Here is a 14,270-nt window from a genome sequence, read left to right as displayed (position 1 = left end):
CAACTAATAACCATGATGGCTGTAGAGGGGCAGCAGGTTCAACTAATAACCATGATGGATATAGAGGGGCAGCAGGGTCAACTAATAACCATGATGGATATAGAGGGGCAGCAGGGCCAACTAATAACCATGATGGATATGGAGGGGCAGCAGGGCCAATTAATAACCATGTTGGCTGTAGAGGGGCAGCAGGGTCGACTAATAACCATGATGGCTGTAGAGGGGCAGCAGGGTCAACTAATAACCATGATGGCTCTAGAGGGGCAGCAGGGCCAACTAATAACCATGATGGCTGTAGAAGGGCAGCAGGAGAGAATAATAACCATGATGGAAATAGAGGGGCAGCAGGGCCAACTAATAACCATGATGGCTGTAGAGGGGCAGCAGGGTCAACTAATAACCATGATGACTGTGGAGGGACAGCAGGGTCAACTAATAGCTATGATGGCTGTAGAAGGGCAGCAGGGTCAACTAATAACCATGATGGATATAGAGGGGCAGTAGGGCAAATTAATAACCATGATGGCTGTAGAGGGGCAGCGTGTTCAACTAATAACCATGATGGATATAGAGGGGCAGCAGGGCCAATTAATAACCATGATGGATATAGAGATGCAGCAGGGCCAATTAATAACCATGATGGCTGTAGAGGGGCAGCAGGTTCAACTAATAACCATGATGGATATAGAGGGGCAGCAGGGCCAATTAATAACCATGATAGAAATAGAGGGGCAGCAGGGCCAACTAATAACCATGATGGCTGTAGAGAGGCAGCAGGGTCAACTAACAACCATGATGGCTGTAGAGGGGCAGCAGGGTCAACTAATAACCATAATGGCAGGAGAGGGGCAGCAGGGTCAACTAATAACCATGATGGCAGGAGAGGGGCAGCAGGGTCAACTAATAACCATGATGGCTGTAGAGGGGCAGCAGGGTCATCTAATAACCATGATGGCTATAGAGGGGCAGCAGGGTAAACTAATAACCATCATGGCAGGAGAAGGGCAGCAGGGCCAACTAATAACCATGATGGCTGAAGAGGGACAGCAGGGTCAACTAATAACCATGATGGCTGTAGAGGGTCAGCAGGGTCAACTAATAACCATGATGGCTGTAGAGGGGCAGCAGGGCCAACTAATAACCATGATGGCTGAAGAGGGACAGCAGGGTCAACTAATAACCATGATGGCTGTAGAGGGGCAGCAGGTTCAACTAATAACCTTGATGGCTGTAGAGGGGCAGCAGGGCCAACTAATAACCATGATGGCTGTAGAAGGGCAGCAGGAGAGAATAATAACCATGATGGAAGAAGAGGGGCAGCAGGGCCAACTAATAACCATGATGGCTGTAGAGAGGCAGCAGGGCCAACTAAAAACCATGATGGCTGCCGAGGGGCAGCAGGGTCAACTAATAACCATGATGACTGTGGAGGGGCAGCAGGTTCAACTAATAACCATGATGGATATAGAGGGGCAGCAGGGTCAACTAATAACCATGATGGATATGGAGGGGCAGCAGGGCCAATTTATAACCATGATGGCTGTAGAGGGGCAGCAGGTTCAACTAATAACCATGATGGATATAGAGGGGCAGCAGGGCCAATTAATAACCATGATGGAAATAGAGGGGCAGCAGGGCCAACTAATAACCATGTTGGCTGTAGAGAGGCAGCAGGGTCAACTAATAACCATGATGGCTGTAGAGGGGCAGCAGGGTCAACTAATAACCATGATGGCTATAGAGGGGCAGCAGGGTCAACTAATAACCATGATGGCAGGAGAGGGGCAGCAGGGCCAACTAATAACCATGATGGCTGAAGAGGGGCAGCAGGGTCAACTAATAACCATTATGGCTGTAGAGGGGCAGCAGGGTCAACTAATAACCATGATGGCTGTAGAGGGGCAGCAGGGCCAACTAATAACCATGATGGCTGTAGAAGGGCAGCAGGAGAGAATAATAACCATGATGGAAATAGAGGGGCAGCAGGGCCAACTAATAACCATGATGGCTGTAGAAGGGCAGCAGGAGAGAATAATAACCATGATGAAATTAGAGGGGCAGCAAGGCCAACTAATAACCATGATGGCTGCAGAAGGGCAGCAGGAGAGAATAATAACCATGATGGAAATAGAGGGGCAGCAGGGTCAACTAATAACCATGATGGATATGGAGGGGCAGCAGGGCCAATTTATAACCATGATGGCTGTAGAGGGGCAGCAGGTTCAACTAATAACCATGATGGATATAGAGGGGCAGCAGGGCCAATTAATAACCATGATGGAAATAGAGGGGCAGCAGGGCCAACTAATAACCATGTTGGCTGTAGAGAGGCAGCAGGGTCAACTAATAACCATGATGGCTGTAGAGGGGCAGCAGGGTCAACTAATAACCATGATGGCAGGAGAGGGGCAGCAGGGCCAACTAAAAACCATGATGGCTGCCGAGGGGCAGCAGGGTAAACTAATAACCATGATGACTGTGGAGGGGCAGCAGGGTCAACTAATAGCTATGATGGCTGTAGAAGGGCAGCAGGGTCAACTAATAACCATCATGGCTGTAGAGGGGCAGCAGGTTCAACTAATAACCATGATGGATATAGAGGGGCAGCAGGGCCAATTAATAACCATGATGGAAATAGAGGGGCAGCAGGGCCAACTAATAACCATGATGGCTGTAGAGAGGCAGCAGGGCCAACTAATAACCATGATGGCTGTAGAGGGGCAGCAGGGTCAACTAATAACCATGATGGCTGTAGAGGGGCAGCAGGGTCAACTAATAACCATGATGGATATAGAGGGGCAGCAGGGTCAACTAATAACCATGATGGCAGGAGAGGGGCAGCAGGGCCAACTAATAACCATGATGGCTGAAGAGGGACAGCAGGGTCAACTAACAACCATGATGGCTGTAGAGGGACAGCAGGGTCAACTAATAACCATGATGGCTGTAGAGGGGCAGCAGGGCCAACTAATAACCATGATGGCTGAAGAGGGACAGCAGGGTCAACTAATAACCATGATGGCTGTAGAGGGGCAGCAGGGCCAACTAATAACCATGATGGATATAGAGGGGCAGCAGGGCCAATTAATAACCATGATGGCTGTAGAGGGGCAGCAGGGTCAACTAATAACCATGATGGCTGTAGAGGGGCAGCAGGGTCAACTAATAACCATGATGGCTGTAGAGGGGCAGCAGGGCCAACTAATAACCATGATGGCTGTAGAAGGGCAGCAGGGTCAACTAACAAGCATGATGGCTATAGAGGGGCAGCAGGGTCAACTAATAACCATGATGGCTATAGAGGGGCAGCAGGGTCAACTAATATTTTGATGGCGGTAGACGGACAGCAGGGTCAACTAATAACCATGATGGCTATAGAAGGGCAGCAGAGCCAACTAATAACCATGATGGCTGTAGAGGGGCAGCAGGGTCAACTAATAACCATGATGGCTGTAGAGGGACAGCAGGGTCAACTAATAACCATGATGGCTGTAGAGGGGCAGCAGGGTCAACTAATAACCATGATGGCTGTAGAGGGGCAGCAGGGTCAACTAATAACCATGATGGCTGTAGAGGAGCAGCATGGCCAACTAATAACCATGATGGCTGAAGAAGGGCAGCAGGGCCAACTAATAACCATGATGGCTGTAGAGGGGCAGCAGGGTCAACTAATAACCATGATGGCTGTAGAGGGACAGCAGGGTCAACTAATAACCATGATGGCTGTAGAGGGGCAGCAGGGTCAACTAATAACCATGATGGCTGTAGAGGGGCAGCAGGGTCAACTAATAACCATGATGGCTGTAGAGGAGCAGCATGGCCAACTAATAACCATGATGGCTGTAGAGGGACAGCAGGGTCAACTAATAACCATGATGGCTGTAGAGGGGCAGCAGGGCCAATTAATAACCATGATGGAAATAGAGGGGCAGCAGGGCCAACTAATAACCATGATGGCTGTAGAGAGGCAGCAGGGCCAATTAATAACCATGATGGAAATAGAGGGGCAGCAGGGCCAACTAATAACCATGATGGCTGTAGAGAGGCAGCAGGGCCAACTAATAACCATGATGGCTGTAGAGGGGCAGCAGGGCCAACTAATAACCATGATGGCTGAAGAGGGACAGCAGGGTCAACTAACAACCATGATGGCTGTAGAGGGACAGCAGGGTCAACTAATAACCATGATGGCTGTAGAGGGGCAGCAGGGCCAACTAATAACCATGATGGCTGAAGAGGGACAGCAGGGTCAACTAATAACCATGATGGCTGTAGAGGGGCAGCAGGGCCAACTAATAACCATGATGGATATAGAGGGGCAGCAGGGCCAATTAATAACCATGATGGCTGTAGAGGGGCAGCAGGGTCAACTAATAACCATGATGGCTGTAGAGGGGCAGCAGGGTCAACTAATAACCATGATGGCTGTAGAGGGGCAGCAGGGCCAACTAATAACCATGATGGCTGTAGAAGGGCAGCAGGGTCAACTAACAAGCATGATGGCTATAGAGGGGCAGCAGGGTCAACTAATAACCATGATGGCTATAGAGGGGCAGCAGGGTCAACTAATATTTTGATGGCGGTAGAGGGACAGCAGGGTCAACTAATAACCATGATGGCTGTAGAGGAGCAGCATGGCCAACTAATAACCATGATGGCTGAAGAAGGGCAGCAGGGCCAACTAATAACCATGATGGCTGTAGAGGGGCAGCAGGGTCAACTAATAACCATGATGGCTGTAGAGGGACAGCAGGGTCAACTAATAACCATGATGGCTGTAGAGGGGCAGCAGGGTCAACTAATAACCATGATGGCTGTAGAGGGGCAGCAGGGTCAACTAATAACCATGATGGCTGTAGAGGAGCAGCATGGCCAACTAATAACCATGATGGCTGTAGAGGGACAGCAGGGTCAACTAATAACCATGATGGCTGTAGAGGGGCAGCAGGGCCAATTAATAACCATGATGGAAATAGAGGGGCAGCAGGGCCAACTAATAACCATGATGGCTGTAGAGAGGCAGCAGGGCCAATTAATAACCATGATGGAAATAGAGGGGCAGCAGGGCCAACTAATAACCATGATGGCTGTAGAGAGGCAGCAGGGCCAACTAATAACCATGATGGCTGTAGAGGGGCAGCAGGGCCAACTAATAACCATGATGGCTGAAGAGGGACAGCAGGGTCAACTAACAACCATGATGGCTGTAGAGGGACAGCAGGGTCAACTAATAACCATGATGGCTGTAGAGGGGCAGCAGGGCCAACTAATAACCATGATGGCTGAAGAGGGACAGCAGGGTCAACTAATAACCATGATGGCTGTAGAGGGGCAGCAGGGCCAACTAATAACCATGATGGATATAGAGGGGCAGCAGGGCCAATTAATAACCATGATGGCTGTAGAGGGGCAGCAGGGTCAACTAATAACCATGATGGCTGTAGAGGGGCAGCAGGGTCAACTAATAACCATGATGGCTGTAGAGAGGCAGCAGGGCCAACTAATAACCATGATGGCTGTAGAAGGGCAGCAGGGTCAACTAACAAGCATGATGGCTATAGAGGGGCAGCAGGGTCAACTAATAACCATGATGGCTATAGAGGGGCAGCAGGGTCAACTAATATTTTGATGGCGGTAGAGGGACAGCAGGGTCAACTAATAACCATGATGGCTATAGAAGGGCAGCAGAGCCAACTAAGACCCATGATTACTGTAGAGGGGCAGCAGGGTCAACTAATAACCATGATGGCTGAAGAGTGGCAGCAGGGCCAACTAATAACCATGATGGATGTAGAGGGGCAGCAGGGTCAACTAATAACCATGATGGCTGAAGAGGGGCAGCAGGGCCAACTAATAACCATGATGGCTGTAGAGGGGCAGCAGGGTCAATTAATAACCATGATGGCTGTAGAGGGACAGCAGGGTCAACTAATAACCATGATGGCTGTAGAGGGGCAGCAGGGTCAACTAATAACCATGATGGCTGTAGAGGGGCAGCAGGGTCAACTAATAACCATGATGGCTGTAGAGGAGCAGCATGGCCAACTAATAACCATGATGGCTGTAGAGGGACAGTAGGGTCAACTAATAACCATGATGGCTGTAGAGGGGCAGCAGGGCCAACTAATAACCATGATGGCTGTAGAGGGGCAGCAGGTTCAACTAATAACCATGATGGAAATAGAGGGGCAGCAGGGCCAATTAATAACAATGATGGCAGTAGAGGGGCAGCAGGGTCAACTAATAACCATGATGGCTGTAGCGGGGCAGCAGGGTCAACTAATAACCATGATGGCTGTAGAGGGGCAGCAGGGTCAACTAATAACCATGATGGATATAGAGGGGCAGCAGGGCCAACTAATAACCATGATGGCTGAAGAGGGACAGCAGGGTCAACAAATAACCATGATGGCTGTAGAGGGACAGCAGGGTCAACTAATAACCATGATGGCTGTAGAGGGGCTGCAGGGCCAACTAATAACCATGATGGCTGAAGAGGGACAGCAGGGTCAACTAATAACCATGATGGCTGTAGAGGGGCAGCAGGGCCAACTAATAACCATGATGGATATAGAGGGGCAGCAGGGCCAATTAATAACCATGATGGCTGTAGAGTGGCAGCAGGGTCAACTAACAAGCATGATGGCTATAGAGGGGCAGCAGGGTCAACTAATAACCATGATGGCTATAGAGGGGCAGCAGGGTCAACTAATATTTTGATGGCGGTAGAGGGACAGCAGGGTCAACTAATAACCATGATGGCTATAGAAGGGCAGCAGAGCCAACTAAGAACCATGATTACTGTAGAGGGGCAGCAGGGTCAACTAATAACCATGATGGCTGAAGAGGGGCAGCAGGGCCAACTAATAACCATGATGGCTGAAGAGGGGCAGCAGGGCCAACTAATAACCATGATGGCTGTAGAGGGGCAGCAGGGTCAATTAATAACCATGATGGCTATAGAGGGACAGCAGGGTCAACTAATAACCATGATGGCTGTAGAGGGGCAGCAGGGTCAACTAATAACCATGATGGCTGTAGAGGAGCAGCATGGCCAACTAATAACCATGATGGCTGTAGAGGAGCAGCATGGCCAACTAATAACCATGATGGCTGTAGAGGGACAGCAGGGTCAACTAATAACCATGATGGCTGTAGAGGGGCAGCAGGGTCAATTAATAACCATGATGGCTATAGAGGGGCAGCAGGGTCAACTAATAACCATGATGGCTGTAGAGGGGCAGCAGGTTCAACTAATAACCATGATGGCTGTAGAGGGCCAGCAGGGTCAACTAATAACCATGATGGCTGTAGAGGGGCAGCAGGGTCAACTAATAACCATGATGGATATAGATGGTAAGCAGGAGAGAATAATAACCATGATGGATATAGTTGGAAAGCAGGAGAGAATAATAACCATGATGGCTGTAGAGGGGCAGCAGGGTCAACTAATAACCATGATGGCTGTAGAGGGGCAGCAGGGTCAACTAATAACCATGATGGCTGTAGAGGGGCAGCAGGGACAACTAATAACCATGATGGATATAGTTGGGAAGCAGGAGAGAATAATAACCATGATGGATATAGATGGGAAGCAGGAGAGAATAATAACCATGATGGATATAGATGTGAAGCAGGAGAGAATAATAACCATGATGGATATAGTTGGGAAGCAGGAGAGAATAATAACCATGATGGATATAGATGGGAAGCAGGAGAAAATAATAACCATGATGGATATAGAGGGTGCAGCAGCAAAGTGAGTCATACTGCATCTCTGTGACAATATAGGTCAGGGATAGAGAAAGTTCTTCCTGACATCAGCTTTGAAGGGGCTTAGGACAGTGGTAATGAGCTTGGTGCCCTTGTGTGGCTCCTCTGTGGGCCAATGTACACACCAACTCAACAGGGAGGACCATAACAAGTCAGGAAAGAAAATGGAGGGAATAGTAGCAGAGTAATGTTAAAGAAAAGTGAAATAGAATAAGGGAGTACACTTTGTGACCTTGTTTGCCCCTAGTTTTTGTAATCCAGGTCTAAAATAGTTTAACACTGCAGCCAAGTGGCCATGTTTGGTACTTTAACTGTGATGCCTACTTCTATAGAGACTGATCTACACCCTCCCAAGACCTTGCCATGCCCAGATAATGGTCTCCTACCACAGGCTGTCATTTATATATACAGTACCTGAGATCTAAATAAGTGTACTGTTTTCCTCACTTGTGCATATAGGTGCTGGAGAATCAGGAAAGAGCACAATCGTGAAACAGATGAAGTGAGTCTAGTAACTCTATTGTACCAATTTAAATGTCATAAAAGGATCAGTGTCTCAACAATCAAATTAATTTGTGGAATCTTGTTTTCTCACAACAGAATTATCCATCAAGATGGTTACTCTCTTGAGGAGTCTATGGAGTTTGTCACCATCATCTACAGCAATACCCTTCAGTCCATCATGGCTATTGTAAAGGGTATGACTCAACTCAACATTGGCTATGGTGACACCGCTCAGCAGGTAGTTACTGACTGTCTACTGCAGGGTTCCCAAACTCGATCCTGGAGCACATGTTGGTTTTTGCCCTAGCACTACACAGCTGACTAAAATATCCAACTCATTATCATGCTTTGATTATTTGAATCAGCTGTGTAGTGCTAGGGCAAAACCCAAACCGTGCACCCAGGACAAAGTTAGGGAAACGCTGTTCTATAGAACACTATTCCGACAGATGGTTACATAACATAACCAAGCCAGGCATCATATTATTTGGGATATGATGTTCCTTTGTCAGACTGGGTATAGTGCGCAATCTAAGTGTGGAGGTATGATTTTGTACTTGCTTGTGTCTGCGTGTGTTGGTTTGTAGGACGACTCCAGGAAGCTCATGCATCTAGCAGACACCATTGAGGAGGGCTCCATGCCCAAGGAGCTGTCTGACATCATCATCCGGCTGTGGAAGGACACTGGCATCCAGGCATGCTACGACAGGGCCTCTGAGTACCAGCTTAACGACTCTGCTGGATAGTAGGTTCACTCTCCTGGACTGGACCAACCCCATCCCCGTTCCCTTTTCACCATGACAGCACACCATCATATCCACAAAGGGCTTGTTTCCCAGACACACATTAAGTTAAATCCTGGACTAAAACGCTCTTTGAATGTAGGATCTCCATTGTGAATGCTTTTTAGTCCAGGACCAGGGTATGTGTCTGGGAAACTAGCACCTAAGAGCTTTGTTCTCTCTTACTAGTCTGTTGATGAACCAGATTAAGGTAGGTTGTTTTTCATAACCACTCTCTCCGTGTCCCAGCTAACTATCTGAGGCTGGATATATCCTCACTGAGCAGGATATAACCTCACTATGTCCCACCTAGCTTTCTGAATGACTTGGAGTCGCTGGTCCAGCCTGGATATACCCCTACTGAGTAGGAAGTAACCACTCTCTCTCTCGGTGTCCCACGTAGCTATCTGAATGACTTGGAGAGGCTGGTCCAGCCTGGATATATCCCCACTGAACAGGACATGTTGCGATCCAGGGTAAAGACCACTGGTATCATAGAGACCCAGTTCGGCTTAAAAGATCTCAACTTCAGGTGAGGCTACAAACACAACGCAAGACCATTATACCCGCATTAATCCCCATTGATCAGAATCACAAAAACATTGAAAAGCAACAATTATCTTTAAGAAATCGAATGAGCTTAGATGACCATTGTAATAATATAGTAATAACATTGGCGATCAACATTGACATCTGTCTCTCTCTCGCTGTCCTGCAGGATGTTTGACGTGGGCGGCCAGCGCTCAGAGAGGAAGAAATGGATCCACTGTTTTGAGGGAGTGACCTGTATTATCTTCATCGCTGCTCTGAGCGCCTACGACATGGTGCTGGTGGAGGATGACGAAGTGGTGAGATATCAGCATCATCATCATCATAGACACTAGATTAAAGGAGTCGCTGTAGGACGAAGTGGTGAGATATCATCATCATCATCATAGACACTAGATTAAAGGAGTCGCTGTAGGACGAAGTGGTGAGATATCATCATAGACACTAGATTGAGGTAGTCACTGTAGGATGAAGTGGTGAGATATCAGCATCATCATCATAGACACTAGATTGAGGTAGTCGCTGTAGGATGAAGTGGTGAGATATCATCATAGACACTAGATTGAAGGACTCGCTGTAGGATGAAGTGGTGAGATATCAGCATCATAGACACTAGATTAAAGGAGTCACTGTAGGATGAAGTGGTGAGATATCAGCATCATCATCATAGACACTAGATTGAGGTAGTCGCTGTAGGATGAAGTGGTGAGATATCATCATCATAAACACTAGATTAAAGGAGTCACTGTAGGATGAAGTGGTGAGATATCAGCATCATCATCATAGACACTAGATTGAAGGAGTCGCTGTAGGATGAAGTGGTGAGATATCATCATCATAGACACTAGATCGAAGGAGTCACTGTAGGATGAAGTGGTGAGATATCATCATCATCATCATAGTCACTAGATTAAAGGAGTCAATGTAGGACGAAGTGGTGAGATATCAGCATCATCATCATAGACACTAGATTAAAGGAGTCACTGTAGGATGAAGTGGTGAGATATCAGCATCATCATCATAGTCACTAGATTAAATGAGTCACTGTAGGATGAAGTGGTGAGATATCAGCATCATCATCATAGACACTAGATTGAGGTAGTCGCTGTAGGATGAAGTGGTGAGATATCAGCATCATCATCATAGACACTAGATTGAAGGAGTCGCTGTAGGATGAAGTGGTGAGATATCATCATCATAGACACTAGATCGAAGGAGTCACTGTAGGATGAAGTGGTGAGATATCATCATCATCATCATAGTCACTAGATTAAAGGAGTCACTGTAGGATGAAGTGGTGAGATATCAGCATCATCATCATAGACACTAGATTAAAGGAGTCACTGTAGGATGAAGTGGTGAGATATCAGCATCATCATCATAGTCACTAGATTAAAGGAGTCACTGTAGGATGAAGTGGTGAGATATCAGCATCATCATCATAGACACTAGATTGAGGTAGTCGCTGTAGGATGAAGTGGTGAGATATCATCATCATAGACACTAGATTGAAGGAGTCGCTGTAGGACGAAGTGGTGAGATATCATCATCATCATCATAGACACTAGATTGAGGTAGTCGCTGTAGGATGAAGTGGTGAGATATCATCATCATCATCATAGTCACTAGATTAAAGGAGTCACTGTAGGATGAAGTGGTGAGATATCAGCATCATCATCATAGACACTAGATTAAAGGAGTCACTGTAGGATGAAGTGGTGAGATATCAGCATCATCATCATAGTCACTAGATTAAAGGAGTCACTGTAGGATGAAGTGGTGAGATATCAGCATCATCATCATAGACACTAGATTGAGGTAGTCGCTGTAGGATGAAGTGGTGAGATATCATCATCATAGACACTAGATTGAAGGAGTCGCTGTAGGACGAAGTGGTGAGATATCATCATCATCATCATAGACACTAGATTGAGGTAGTCGCTGTAGGATGAAGTGGTGAGATATCATCATAAACACTAGATTAAAGGAGTCACTGTAGGATGAAGTGGTGAGATATCAGCATCATCATCATAGACACTAGATTGAAGGTGTCGCTGTAGGATGAAGTGGTGAGATATCATCATCATAGACACTATATTGAAGGAGTCACTGTAGGATGAAGTGGTGAGATATCATCATAGACACTAGATTGAGGTAGTTGCTGTAGGATGAAGTGGTGAGATATCATCATAAACACTAGATTAAAGGAGTCACTGTAGGATGAAGTGGTGAGATATCATCATCATAGACACTAGATTGAAGGAGTCACTGTAGGATGAAGTGGTGAGATATCATCATCATCATCATAGACACTAGATTGAGGTAGTTGCTGTAGGATGAAGTGGTGAGATATCATCATCATAGACACTAGATTGAAGGAGTCACTGTAGGATGAAGTGGTGAGATATCATCATCATCATCATAGACACTAGATTGAAGGAGTCGCTGTAGGATGAAGTGGTGAGATATCATCATCATAGACACTAGATTGAAGGAGTCACTGTAGGATGAAGTGGTGAGATATCATCATCATCATCATAGACACTAGATTGAGGTAGTTGCTGTAGGATTAAGTGGTGAGATATCAGCATCATCATCATAGACACTAGATTGAGGTAGTTGCTGTAGGATGAAGTGGTGAGATATCATCATCATAGACACTAGATTGAGGTAGTCACTGTAGGATGAAGTGGTGAGATATCATCATCATAGACACTAGATTGAGGTAGTCACTGCATTGTCTCACGTCAGATAACACGGCGGCCGTCTGCACTGATGGCATCTGGAGATGCTTGTCACGTTAGAATGATGTCATCTGACGGAAGACAATGGTAGTCACCGTGGAACTGTATGGACAGAGTAGTGGTCAGAGTAGCGGCTTTGTGATCTCATGGAGAGATTCACTGTAGAAGAATCAGTTTCATTAGCTTGTTTCATGCATGGTATCCATCTGTGTGATTCTCTCCTCATGAAGAACCGAATGCACGAGAGTCTCCACCTGTTCAACAGTATCTGCAACCACCGCTACTTTATTGCCACCTCCATCGTACTCTTCCTCAACAAGAAAGATGTCTTCACCGAGAAGATCAAGAAGGCTCACCTCAGCATGTGCTTCCCCGACTACGACGGTGGGCTCACAACAGCAGATCTGCCACTGGCCTATTCTCCTTGGAACACTCAGTGTTTTCTCAATGTTCTTTTGATGTTAGACCAATGTCAGCTCTTAACTATTGCATATTGTGTTTGTCCATAGCATAAGCCAGCTTTGATTTCAGCTCTTGTTGACTCTTTTGACAGTATTGTAAGTATTATTTCCTTAAATGTTGTTGGATTCCCCGTAGGCCCCAACACCTATGAGGATGCTGGTAACTACATCAAACTCCAGTTCCTGGACCTGAACTTGCGGCGAGACATCAAGGAGGTCTACTCACACATGACCTGTGCCACAGACACAGAGAACGTCAAGTTTGTGTTTGATGCCGTAACTGACATCATCATCAAAGAAAACCTAAAAAGCTGTGGTCTCTTCTAAGAGCCACGCCGTATAGTCATATAGGTGAGTGGAACTCTTCTGGTCTAGACTATACTAGGATACTGAGAGATTGTATGCCTCTGCCCATTGAATCCCAAAGCCCCAATAGTAAACTATAGTTTACCTGAAAGGCACCACACACAACTCACTATGAATCAGCACATAATTTCTCTGTCACCCACCCAATGGCACACACGTTATCTCCTCTAAACACTCCTCTGTTTCAGGCCTAACTCCTATCTCCTCCCCCTTTCAAACTGCGGGCAACAATCTCCTCAAGACCGGACCAAGATGAGAAACTGTCCCTACGAGCTGCCATTCTCCGATAGATTACTACACACACATACACAGACATGAATTCATACAGTCCAACGCAGTATCATAACCAAAGACAATTCAGTTAATTTGAGAACTTGATGAGCCCTAAGAGAGGTGTAATGTCAGATGATCTATCCTGTACATATGTTATAAGTCGATCATAATCAAGCTGTCATACTTTCTTAGGAACTGTAGTTGAATCATCGACCCTTCGCTCAGCAGAAAGTGCTTCTTCTCCCAGACAGTACATGTGAATAGGTGTAAGGCAATGTATCATCTCTACGCTCCAGTAACTGGCATATAAAGCCAAAAGAGATGGAAACAAGACGGAAACAAGATGGCCTCCACCTGCACACGCACTTCAACTTGTGTTATAATAAGTTACAAAACCCATTCATTAGCAAAAATGGGTTTTAAGTGTAGATAAGGCATACTAGAACAAAGATTGAGCTGTTAAGTATAGTGGGCACCGTATGAAAGACCTCAAGCTACTGGAGAGGACCAATGTCACATGAAATCGGACCAGTTCATTTTCATATGTCAAACATCAAAGAATTGCAAAGGTAAGGGTAACTTGTATCTAGATCTCTAACTGATGAGCAACTGTAGTAAAAATGCAGTATTTTTAAGTTTGTCGCTTGGTCACAAACCAATTTGAATGCCTTGTAGGTCTTTGGGCCACACATTCTGTACAGAAAAGACAAAGGATGTTACTGTGAAATGTGAATCAGATGATGAGTTATTAAAGCTTCTGTAGAAAACTAACCTCTCTGTGAACTACTTATTGAATAAATTACTCTCAGTATCGTCAC

The 14,270-nt window shown here is 46.2% G+C and overlaps 1 protein-coding gene across 1 annotated transcript in view; it reads left to right on the top strand.

Moving 5' to 3' along the window:
• The window catches only part of LOC110494676 (guanine nucleotide-binding protein G(t) subunit alpha), a 29,887-nt gene extending 15,618 nt beyond the window's left edge, over window positions 1-14,269 (top strand). Inside the window, exons 2-9 of the mRNA XM_090206282.1 lie at window positions 8,233-8,275; window positions 8,374-8,515; window positions 8,865-9,022; window positions 9,463-9,591; window positions 9,778-9,907; window positions 12,583-12,736; window positions 12,950-13,164; window positions 13,368-14,269. Of these exons, the coding sequence (XP_090062408.1) occupies window positions 8,233-8,275; window positions 8,374-8,515; window positions 8,865-9,022; window positions 9,463-9,591; window positions 9,778-9,907; window positions 12,583-12,736; window positions 12,950-13,140 (947 nt within the window). The 3' untranslated portion in view covers window positions 13,141-13,164; window positions 13,368-14,269. The remainder of the gene's footprint in view (window positions 1-8,232; window positions 8,276-8,373; window positions 8,516-8,864; window positions 9,023-9,462; window positions 9,592-9,777; window positions 9,908-12,582; window positions 12,737-12,949; window positions 13,165-13,367) is intronic.
• Window position 14,270: the final 1 nt, after the last annotated feature.

Source organism: Oncorhynchus mykiss, chromosome 17 (assembly GCF_057628025.1).
Source record: "Oncorhynchus mykiss isolate SJ-2025 chromosome 17, ASM5762802v1, whole genome shotgun sequence".
Classification (NCBI taxonomy): Eukaryota; Metazoa; Chordata; class Actinopteri; order Salmoniformes; family Salmonidae; genus Oncorhynchus; species Oncorhynchus mykiss.
Note: the sequence above shows the minus strand (reverse complement) of the source record. Positions and strands in the feature narration are given on the sequence as shown.